We start from the raw sequence: 12,718 nt of genomic DNA, 5'->3' as shown, positions 1-12,718 counted from the left end.
CTGTATATGTATCCCTCTCTTTTTTTAAAATAAAGCAGTAAGAAAAAAAATCAATTTATCATAGAGTTACAAAGAGCAATTTGCAAATTCATTTGGAATAAAAAACCCAGAACAGTAAAATATTTTCAAAAATAAAAGAACTACCTGGGGAATCACCATCCCTGACCCCTAAACCTGTATTAGGGATCAATCATGATAAAAAAAAACAAAAAAACAAAAACAAAAAAACATGGCATTAGTACAGGAACAGGCAGGTAGATCAATGGAATAAAATTGAAGACCCAGTAATGTACCCATAGACCTATGGTCACTTGACCTTTAATAAAGTAGCTAAAAATACTCAATGGATAAAGGAAAACATCTTCAACAAACGGTGCTGGTTCAGTTCACAGTCACCATGTAGAAGAATGCAATGTGATCAATTATTATCTCCATGTACGAAGTTCAAGTGCAAGTGGATCAAATATCTCTCTTGACATAAAACCAGGTAAACTGAAACTAATAGAAGAGAAAGTGGGGAAAAGCTTAGAACACATAGGAACAGGTAAAAATGTCCTGAACAGAACATGAATGGCATATGAGAAAATAGATGCATCTAGAGAATATCATCCTGAGTGAGGTAACTTAGTCCCAAAAGAACAGACATAATATGCAGTCACTGATAGTGGGATACTAACATCAGAAAACTCTGAACACCCCAGAAACAACTTACAGACTATATGAAGTTCAAGAAAAGAAAAAAACATTATGTTTACTCCTTACACACCAAGAAAACTTTGACTAATTCCAGGTTACATCTTGTTTTACATGTACTTTACGCTCATTGTAAGTAGTGAGATCTTAATGCACACTATCAAACCTTAAAAAAAAAGCCAAGCAATGACAAAAATATATTTGTATACTTTTATGCAAAAATGCTTAAAATTTGTACATTTATCTTTGTTTTTTAAAATGTGTTTTAATAAAAAAAAGAGAGGAAAAATTAACAAATGGGACATCATAAAATTGCAAAGCTTCTGTAAGGCAAAGGACACTGTCAATAGGACAAAACAGATTGAAAAAAAGATTTTTACAAATCCTACATCTGATAGAAAGCTATTGTACAATATATACAGATAACTCAAGAAGTTCAAATTCAGATAATAAAATTTTCTTATTAAAAAATGGGGTACAGTGCTAAAAAAGAATTCTCAACTGAGGAATAACAAATGGCTGGGAAGCACCTAAAAAATGCTCAAAATCTCTAGCCATTAGGGAAATGCAAATCAAAACAGCCCTGAGATAGTACCTAAAAACAGTCAGAATGTCTAAGATCAAAACTTAATGTGACAGCAGATGGTGGCAAGGATGTGAACAAAGAGGAACACTCCCCTATCGTTGGTGGATTGCAGGCTGGTACAACCACTGTGGAAATCAATCTGGCAGTTCCTCAGAGAATTACACATAGTACTACCTGAGGACCCAGCTATACCACTTTTGGACATATACCCAAAAGACGTTCCAACTTATAACAAGGACACATGCTTGACTATGTTCATAGCAGACTTACTTATAATAGCCAGAAACTGGAGAAAAACCAGATGTCCTTCAACAGAGAAATAAATACAGATATTGTGGTACATTTACACAATGGAGTACTACACGCTATTAGAAACAACGACTTCATAAAATTTTTAGGCAAATGGCTGGAAGTATAAACTATCATCCTGTGTGAGGTAATCCAGTCACAAAAGAACACACATGGTATCCACACACTGATAAGCAGATACTAGCCCAAAAAGTTCAGAATACCCAAGAAACAATTCACAGACCTTATGAAGCTCAAATAAAAGGAAGGCTAGAATACAGATGCCTTTGTCCTTCTTAAAAGGGAGAAAAAAATGAACACTTGCAGGAGTACATACAAGGACAAATAGTGGAGCAGGTATTGAAGAAAAAAAATCACTTAGAGACTGGATTACCTGGGAATTCACCCCATATGCAGCCACCAATCCCAAACACTATTGCTGATGCCAAGAAGTGCCTACTGACTGGAGCCAGATATGGATGTCTCCTCAGAGAATCATACTAATACAAATGAGGATGCTTGCAGCTAACCATCAGAATGAACATGGGGATCCAAATGAAGGAGCTGTAGAAAGGACTGAAGGAGCAGAAAGGATTTGCAACCACATAGGTAGAAAAACATCAGACAACCAAACCCTGGAGGGCTCCTAAGGATTAAAACACCAACCAATTAGTATGCATGGAGAGACACATGGTGCCAGTTGCAAATGTATCAGAGGATAGCATTGTCTGGTATCAATAGGAGAAGAAGCCTTTAGTCCAGTGAAGGCTATTTTTCTTAATGTAGGGGCATGGCAAGAGGCTGATGTGGGAGAAGGTGGTTGAGAAAGGGAGCACCTTTATGAATACAGGGAAAAGGGGGAGGGATCAAAGTGGGGAGAAAGGGGAGAGCATTCGAAATGTAAATACTGAGAATATCCAATGGGGGTGGGGGAGAGGAGAGAACAGCAGAATATATGGTAGGGCTTGTAGGAAAAAAGAAAGAGTAAGTATGTAATTATACTCTCAAAAAGAAAATTAAAAAAAAAAAAAAAAACTCGATTTGGAAAAAATTTAAATAACAAAACAAAAAACCAAAAAACTGTATCATGGAAGAACTATATTTATTTATGAAAGAGTAATGTCTACAGATGGAATGTCTGAGGGCCAAGAGTAGGACTTTTTCTATGTATTATAATTGATGGCACACTCCCTCTTTACAAGAAGCCCATGAAGTGTATTCTTTTTATATAATTATCTAGCTTTTATTTTGTAGGTTTAATAATGAAGAATATTGAAGATCATTGGATTATCCTGTAGTTTATGTTTTCAGTGTGTTTAATAAAAAGTTTTGAACAATAACAATAACAAGGGAAACATAAAAAGATCCAATCATCTATTAATGAATAAAATAAAATTCATAAGTTTAAGAACTGTTTTTTAAATACATAATAACTATACAAACCAAAGCATGGTTTTTCAGAAAAGTTAAGAAAGCACTAGTTTATCAATGTGGAAGCAATTGAAATAACTTGTACAGGTGAGATAATTTTATTAACTTCAGAAAGACCATGTCTAGATCTAGGCTAACAAATTCTACAATAAAAACAAGATTTGCATAGTACTGGTACTGCCAACAATCTATGCTGAAATTCAGTTATGGCAACTTGATAACTTTTAAAGCACTTTGTACACTGACTGAAATATTGTCAGAAAAAGTCTTTGTCACTTGTATGGCTGCTATGAAAATCAATACAGCAGTTCCTCAAAAAATTAGGACTTTATAAACCTCAAAACTCAAAAATCCAGCTCTTTGGGCATATACCAAAAGGGTGGTCCATTTTACCAGAAGACAATCGCTCAACTATGGTTATACCAGATACATTCATAGAAGTCAGATAAACAACCTGAATGGTTCTCTTTTTATTGAGTTGAAGAACTTTATTTTTACAAACAGAGATAAATGTGCAGATTTTAAAAACATTTTAGCATAAAAGTATATGAATACATTTTTGTCAGTACTAATTTTTTAAAGGTTTGATAGTATGCATTAAAATCTTACTAGTTACAGTGAGCATAAAGTACATGTAAAACAAGATGTAACCTGGAAATAGTCAGTTTTCTTGGTATGTAAAGATTAAGCATAATGATTTTTCATTTATTTATTTTTTTGTTTTTGTTTTTTGGAATTTGTTTTTCTTGAACTTCGTATAGTCTGTGAGTTCTTTCTTGGGTGTTCAGAGCTTTCTGGGGTTAGTATCAAATTATCAGTGACAACATATTATGTCTGTACTTTTGTGACTGGGTTACCTCACTCAGAATGATATTCTATAGATGCATATGTTTTTTTAGAAATTTCATAAAGTCATTGTTTCTGATAGCTGAGTAGTAATCCATTGTGTAAATATACCACAACTTTTGTATCCATTCAGCTACCAAAGGACATCTTGGTTCTTACCAGCTTCTGGCTATTATAAATAAGGCTGCTATGAACATTGTAGTGTATGTGCCTTTGTTGTATTTTGGAGCATCTCTGGGGTATATGCCCAGCAGTGGAATAACTGGGTCTTCAGGTAGTACTATGTCCAATTTTCTGAGGAACTGGCAGACTGATGTCCAGAGTGGTTGTACCAGTTAACAACCCCTCCAACTGTGGAGAAGTATTCCTCTCTCTCTGCATCCTTGCCAGCATCTGCTGTCATCTGAATATTTGATCTTAGCAATTCTGACTGGAGAAAGGTGGAATCTCAGGGTTGTTTTGATTTGCATTTCCCTGATGACTAAGTGGAGCACTTCCTTAACTACTTCTCTGATAATCAATATTCCTCAATTGAGAACATTTGTATAGTTCTGTAACCCATTTTTAATAGGATTGTTTGATTCCCTGGTGCCGAACTTCCTGAGATCTTTATATACCTTGAATATTAGGCCTCTATCAGATGTGGGGTTGGTAAAGATTCTAGCAATCTGTTGGCTGCCAATTCATTTTCTTGACAGTGTCCTTAGCCTAAGAGAAACTTTGTAAATTTATTAAGTCCCATTTGTTGATATTTGACATAAGAGCAGGAGTCATTGGTGTTCTGTTCAGAAAATTTTCTCCTGTGCCTATGTGTTCTAAGGTTTTCCCTAATTTCTCATCTAATAATTTCAGTGTACCTGGTTTAATGTGGAAATCTTTGATGAACTTCCACTTGAATTTTGTACAAGGAGATAAGAAAGGGTCTTTTTTCATTTTTCTGCATGCTGAGTGCAAGTTGGACCAACACCATTTGTTGAAGAGGCTGTCCTTTTTCCATTGAATGTTTACAGCACCTTTGTCAAAAATCAAGTCACCATACATGTGAGGGCTCATTTCCAGATCTTCTATTCTATTCCATTGATCCACATGCCTATCTCTGTACCAGTACCATGCAATTTTTAGCACAATTTCCTTGTAATATAGCTTGAGATCAGGGATGGTGATAACCACAGATGTTTTCTTATTGTTGAGGATGGATTTCTCTATTGTAGGTTTATTTTAATCCAGATGAAATTGCACATTGCTCTTTCCAACTCTATGAAGAATTTGGTTGGAATTTTGATGGGGATTGCATTGAACCTACAGATCGCTTTTGGTAAGATGGCCATTTTTACAATATTGATCCTTCCAATCCATGAGTATGGGAGATCTTTCCATTTTCTGAGATCTTCCTCAATTTCCTTCTTTAGAGATTTGAAGTTCTTGTCATAGAGGTCCTTTACTTGCTTAGTTAGAGTCACACCAAGGTATTTCATATTGTTTGTGACTATTGTGAAAGATATCTTTCCCTAATTTTTTACTTTGCATGTTTGCCCTTTGAGTAGAGGAAGGCTACTGATGTATTTGAGTTAATTTTACATCCAGCCACTTTGTTTTTTTGTTTTTTGTTTTTTTTTTTTTTTTAGCTTTTCATACAGGTTTATATATTAAACTTTCAATCCACAAACCCTCTCTACAACAAGATTGCATCAAATAGATAAAGATACAAACTGCCCTTCTATATGAGATATTAGACCTATAAAATTCTTAATGTTTATAGCCTTTTAACACCAATCAATCCCACCTCAGTCTAGTTGGTTCTTGTGAACCTCCAGGTTGCCATGATCTTCCCCCTCAGTCCTCTGACCTCCTCAGATCTCTCCACCCTCCCTACTTCCCTTGTCCCACCCAGTCATTGGCTTTCCTTTATTTTACTAATTAAAATGGGAAGGTTCAGTTGGAGTCATGTGAGTAGGCAGCCCTTCTTGGGGAAGTAGAATTAACATTAAAATACAAACAGCTTCAGGACAATCTACATTTCCTCCTTTTTGTCCAGTTAAGAAGTTTTTTTTTCCAAACTATAAGAGGAATATAACCATTACAGTTTTACAATTGATAAAGTATAAGACAGCCTTAACATCTAACCTATCAATTTTGTCTCTAAAATAAAGCAACCTTTTATCTATCCAGCCACTTTGATGAACTTTTTTATAAGCTGTAGAAACCTTGGGTGGAATTTATGGGGTCACAAACAGTGATATTTTTACTTTTTTCTTTCCAATTTGTATCCCTTTGATTTCCTTTTGCTAAGTGCTCTGGCCAGGCCTTCCAGTACTCTGTTGAATAGGTAGGGAGAGAGTGGGCATCCTTGTCTACTCCCAGATTTTAGTGGGATTTCTTTAAGTTTCTCACTGTTAAGTTTGATGTTGGCTACTGGTTTGCTGTATATTGCTTTTATTATGTTTAGGTAGGGAACTTGGATTCCTGTTCTTTCCAAGATTTTTAACATGAAGTGGTATTGAATTTTGTGAAATGCTTTCTCAGCATCTAGTGAGATGACCATGTGGTTTTTTTCTTTGAGTTTGTTTATATGGTGGATAACATTGATGGATTTCCATATATTAAACCATCCCTGCATCCCAGGGATGACACCTAGTTGATCATGGTGAATGATCTTTTTTATGTGTTCTTGGATTCAGTTACAAGGATTTTGTTGAGTATTTTTGCATCAATGATCGTAAGTGAGATTGGTCTGAATTTCTCTTTCCTTGTAGGATCTTTGTGTGGTTTAGGAATGAGGGTTATTGTGGCCTCGAAAAATGAGTTAGGCAGTGTTCTATCTGATTCTATTTTATGGAATAGTTTGGAGATTATTGGTATTAGATCTTCAATCTGGACCTGGGCTTTTTTCGGTTAGGAGGCTTTTGATGACTGCTTCTATTTCTCTAAGTGTTATGGGATTATTTAGATGGTTTACCTGGTTCTGTTTTAACTTTAGTACCTGGTATCTGTCTAGGAATTCATCTATTTCCTCCAGATTTTCTAGCTTTGTTGAGTATAGGCATTTGTAATGGGATCTGGTGATTTCTTGAATTTCTCAGTTCCAGTTCTTATATCTTCACTGTCCTGTCTTATTTTGTTAATTTGCATATTCTCTCTTTGCCCTCTAGTTAGTCTGGCTAATGGTTTATCAATCTTCCTAATTTTCTCAAAGAACCAGCTCTTGGTTTTGTTGATTCTTTCAATGGTTCTTTCTGTTTCCATGTGGTCAATTTCTGCACAGAGTTTGATTATTTCTTGCTGCCTTCTCCTCTTGGTTGTATCTGCTTGCTTTTCTTCTAGAGCTTTCAACTGCGCTGTCAAGTTGCTAGTGTATGCTCTCCCCACTTTCTGTTTGTAAGCACTCAGAGCTATGAGTTTTCCTCTCAGTACTGCTTTCATTGCATCCCTTAGGTTTTGATGTGTTATGTTTTCATTTTCATTAAATTCTAGAAAATCCTTAATTTCTTTCTTTATTTCTTTTTGACCATGCTATCATTTAATAGAGGATTATTTAGTTTCCATGTGTATACGGTCTTTTTCTTGTCTTTGTTGTTATTAAAGACCAGCCTTAGACGATAGTGATTTGATAGGATGGATGTATTTCAATCTTTTTATATCTATTGAGACTGGTTTTGTGACCAATTATATGGTCAGTTTTGGAGAAGGTACCATGAGATGCTGAATAAAATGTGTATTCTGTTGTTTTAGGATGAAATTATCTGTTGATGTATATTAATTCCAATTGGTTCATAACCTTGCTAGTTTGACTGTGCCCTTGTTCAGTTTCTGTTTCCATGATCTGTCCATTGGTGAGAGTGGAGTGGTGAGGTCTCCCATTATTATTGTGTGTGGTGCAATGTACTTTTTGAGGTTTAGTAGGGATTCTTTTATGAATTTCGGTGCTCTTGTATTTGGAGCATATATATTAAGGATTGAGAGTTCGTCCGGACAAATTTTCCCTGTAATGAGTAAAAAGTGTACGTCCTTATCTTTTTGATAACTTTTGATTGAAAATCTACTATATTTAATTTTAGAATGGCTACTCCATCTTGTTTCTTGGAGCCATTTACTTGGAAGTTTATTTCCTAAACTTTTACTCTGAGAGAGTGTCTGTTTATGTTGTTGAGATGATTTTCCTGTATGCAGAAAGATGCTAAATTCTGTTTATATGTCCAGTCTGAGAGCCTATGTCTTTTTATTGGCAAATTGAGTCCATTTACGTTAAGAGATATTAAGGAATAGTGATTGTTGTTTCTGGCTATTTTTGCTATTAGAGGTAGAAATGTGCCTGTGTGTCTTTCTTCTTCTGGTTTTCTTGCTTAGGAATTTTCTTGTTTTTACTAGGATGTAGTTTCCCTCTTTGTATTGGGTTTTCAATCTATAATTTGCTGTTGTGTTGGGTTTGTGGTCGGATATTGTGTAAATTTAGTTTTGTCCTGGAATATCTCGTTCTCTCCATCTATGGTGATTGAGAGTTTTGCTGGGTATAGCAGCTTGGGCTGACACTTTTGTTCTCTTAGGGTCTGAATGATGTCTGTCCAGGATCTTCTAGTTTTCATCATCTTTTTTGGGAAGTCGGGTGTGATTCTTAATGGTCTACCTTTATATATTATATAACCCTTTTCCCTTACTGCTTTTAGCATTCTTTCTTTGCTTTAGGCACTTGGCAGTTTGACTATTATGTGTCAAGAAAAATTTCTTTTCTGGTACACTCTATTTGGAGTTCTGTAGGCTTCATTTTTGCTCGGGTCATCTCATTCTTAAGGGTAGGAAAGTTTCCTTCTTTGATTTTGTTGAAGATATTTACTGTGCCTCTTAGTTGATATTCTTTGCCCTCTTCTATTCCTATTATCCTTAGGTTTGGTCTTCTCATTGTGCCCTGGATCTCCTGGAATTTTTGGGTTAGGAGCTTTTTGGCTTTTGTATCTTCTCTGACTGTTTTGTCTATGTTTTCCATGTTGTCTTCAGCCCCTGAGATTCTCTCTTCCATCTCTTGTAGTCTGTTGGAGATGCTTACATCTGTGACTCCTGATTTCTTGTTTAGGTTTTCTACTTCCAGGGTTGTCTCTTTTAGTGTTTTCTTTATTGTTTCCATTTCCATCTTAAAATCCTTCTTCAATTCCTTCATCTCTTTGGTTCTGTTTTCCTCTAGTTCTTTGATTTCTTTGAGTATTTTTTTGTATTTCCTCTTTAAAAGCTTCTATTGCTTTATGCTTTTCCTCCTGTTCTTGTTTAAAGATCTCCATCATCATCTTGAGGTATGATTTCATGTCTGAGTCTTCTTTTTCTGGAGTGTTTGGCATTCTGCTGTTTGCTGTGATGGGAGATCTGGGTTCTGATGTTGCTAGTTTGTCTTGGTTTCCATTGGGTAAGTCTTTGCTTTCCTCTTTCCATCTTGTTGTCTGTGATTATACGTGGTCTTGTTCTCAGTGATTGGTTCCCATCTCTCTTGTGTACCTGGCCTGCCTCCCTGGATCACGGCTATTCCTGGTGGCAAATAGCCTGAGCATTTGGTTTGCACACAAGGGCCTTTCCGGGTCAAAACTTAGTCCCTATGACAGAGTTCCTGCTCCCCTGAAACAATCAGAGGCTGTGCTTTCTGCATGCCAGGCCTAGCCCTCTCTGTGACCCGGCTACTTGCAGTGCAGTCTCAACAGACCTGCATCCCTGGATCTCAGCTGTTCCTGGTTGCAAATGGCCTGAGCGTTTGGTATGCATGCAAGGGACTTCCAGGTAGAAACCAAGTCCCTAAGGCAGAGTTTTTGCTCCCCTGAATCAATGTGGGTGGGGGTGTGCTTTCCACGATCTTGGCTGAGACCTCTCTGTTCCCTGGTTACTTGCAGTGCAGTCTCACCAGGCCTGCATCCCTGCATCTCTGCTGTTCCTGGTGGCAAATGCCCTGACCCTAAATGGTTCTTGACTAAAGATTGGATATAAAGAATGCATTACATTCACACAATTGGGTATTATTTAGCTTAAAAATAATAATAACATCATGAAATGTGCATGCACGTCATTGAACCAGAAAAAAAAATATCCTCAGTGAAGTAACCCAGACACTAAAAGAGAAATATGGTATACAAATACTAGCCTATTAATTGATATTAGTCATAAAGTGCAGAATGACTTTATAACATTGCTTCAATCCACAGACCCAGAGAAGCTAAGTAATAAGGAAGCTCAAGGGATCTACCTAGGAAGGAAAAATTGTATAGATTTTGCAGGGAAATAGTATATATTGTGCTTGGGCTGGGAAGATTGAAACAGGAGGGATCAGTTAGGGCAGTTGGAGGGAGTAAGGACTGGACTTTTTGTATTCCAGAAGTGAGGTATAAAACCAGTGGCATGGAAACTCTAGATTATATCATGGTGACAATACTGAAGACTCCTAGTAAGGGGGGTTATTGATTAGGGACAGGATATATTTCAGTAACCAGGAAAAGCTTCCAGGGGAAGGATCTGGACACCAACATACTCACAACCTTGTGACCTACAATAAATAAAGGGAATATGCCTAGTCCTATTGTAACATCTTATGCTATGTTTAGTTGAAATCCCTGAAAGGCTTACACTTTTATTGATGTAAGAGGAGGAAGAGAGGATTTGTGGCAGAGGGAGTTGTTGGGGCAGGGATTAGGAGAAAAGCAGTGAGAATATAGTGTGCTTGGTATATAATGCATGAGAGAATATTAAATAAAGAAAATCAAATTATATTTGAAATGGTGATAACTTCTCTGTGTAACATTCAAAAGACAATATTTCAGAAATACTCATGAAAATACAGGTAATTGTACTTAAACAAAAACCGCATACTTTATGAACATCTTCTGACTAAGGATAATAACATTGCCCAACATTGTCTAGGCTACATAATTATAAAATTATAAAGTCATATGGCTATAGATAAAATGCATGTTTTCTTTACATGATACTTTGTCTAATTCTATGTTCCTATAAGTTTTAAAGTAATGAGAATGGTCTGTCCTGTGGGAAACAAAAACAGTACAATTGCTTGGGTTCCCGAATGATGGGATTATAAGCATTTGTCATCACCAATGTCCCATATTATTTTCAAAATACTATTTAATTATTCCTAACTTATGACTAACAGGTTAAAACATAAAACAAATTTATATGAAATTTTAATATGTAATATTTTGCTTATTTAGTGAAGAATCAGGTTAAGAATTTCTATTAAAAATGGAATACATTTAAGGAACTTTCCAGAATATGACCTTGTACTGTCTCATGCATAAATCATCTATTTGAACACCATAGTCATTAAGATTTATTGTTATGATGTACACATCTACATTGCATTTTTTGTGATAAGAGTATTTGTTTGGTAATTTTGTGTTGTAGTTCATCACTCAACCATGTTAAATGACATAAGCAGTGCAAAAGTCAAAAATAGTCTTTTTTCCCAATTAGTAATAACTTTTAGATTTTCATAGTAAAAGCAAAATCTATGCAAAGTTTGCTGTTCACTTTTCAAAAAATCTCTTGGAGACAGAAATGATGTAAATCCTGATGCATTATTAATCAATTGAGTTTTATGGAAAGTAACAATCTTGAAACAAATTAAGAATATGTTTAACTGAAGACAAATGTCACTGAATAATATTTGCTATGAACACTTAGGGATCTAAGGTTATAATCTGGAAGCATAGCATGTCAGCATCTTGTTTATCTTTTAAAAAAGAACACAAATAGAAAGATAAAAGATTAGTATCATATCACTTTTATGAATTTATTGTACATGTTGAGAAAAGCAAGACCTCCAAGAATATAATGATGTACATAATAAAGAAAATACATTTCTGGAAGCAACTATAATGCAAGTGTTGAAATGCTAAATGCTAGTCTTCCTGAGAGCTCACAACTTGCCTGAACAAAACATGATTAAAGAAACCAAATCCTTCCCTGAGCTAAATGGAACCCCTAAACCTATTTCAGAATTTGTTTCTTACAGTCACATGCAGGTGTGCCTGAAGAGAACTATTGATTGCCCTTTTCCAGGCTAGTGGCATTCAGACAGTAAACAGACAAATGCCCTGAGCAAGGAAAGGTATCTTTCTGCTAGGCCAAAGATACTTTTAATTGTTTGTTTATAAAATACACAGCATTGGATATAAATCTCCATCATGAACCTTACCTCTTTCTTCCTTTGCAATATACAGACATATGTTATATCTCCTACTCACCTTAACACCAAGGTCCTTCATGAGCTCAATCTCAAAATTCACGACATCATATGGGAGCCGAAACTGTGGGATTTCAGAAGTGCTGAACCAAAAGAGAAAAACAGAAATAGGGAGAACAAGAGTAAAATTTATCAGGCTAGAAAAAAAATGGCACAACATGTTCTTACTGATTAGCATTAACGGGACAAACAAGCTCCTGTGATTATTTACATCACATGTAAACACTTAGGAAGACAGAAAATTTTTTTTCTGCCGAAGTAAGGTGTCTTACGTAGTAACAATATCATAGAAGCTAATACAAAAATACAGGAAATAGAAAACAAGCAATATAATATTAGTCAAGAGCAATTCAAACACTTCAAATTATATAGTAGATGTACTTAATAATCCTGTGCTTTTAATATATTATATTATCAGAGTAATTATCAATTTACAGTACACATAGAGCTAAATTATTTTATCTAGACTCACATGTAAATGTATACTTTTCAGCACATTTTTAAAATTCTGTTAATACTCATCCAAACAGATATGAGGAACCCTCTCACTGAGCCTTTGGTATGAATATCTCTGATGGTTTATTTCATTCACCTGATAGACAGTTACAATACTCATGTGAGATGTGACACCAAAGGACTTCTTGCTATTG

The 12,718-nt window shown here is 35.5% G+C and overlaps 1 protein-coding gene across 1 annotated transcript in view; it reads right to left on the bottom strand.

The window, feature by feature from the left end:
- Nucleotides 1-12,718, bottom strand: part of DPYD (dihydropyrimidine dehydrogenase) — an 878,881-nt gene that overhangs the window by 637,063 nt on the left and 229,100 nt on the right. Inside the window, exon 7 of the mRNA XM_080916202.1 lies at nt 12,070-12,151. Within this exon, the coding sequence (XP_080772328.1) occupies nt 12,070-12,151 (82 nt within the window). The remainder of the gene's footprint in view (nt 1-12,069; nt 12,152-12,718) is intronic.

Source organism: Micromys minutus (assembly GCF_963924665.1).
Source record: "Micromys minutus genome assembly, chromosome: 4".
Taxonomy (NCBI): Eukaryota; Metazoa; Chordata; class Mammalia; order Rodentia; family Muridae; genus Micromys; species Micromys minutus.
The sequence above is the reverse complement of the archived record's forward strand: the minus strand, read 5'-3'. Positions and strand labels throughout refer to the sequence as shown.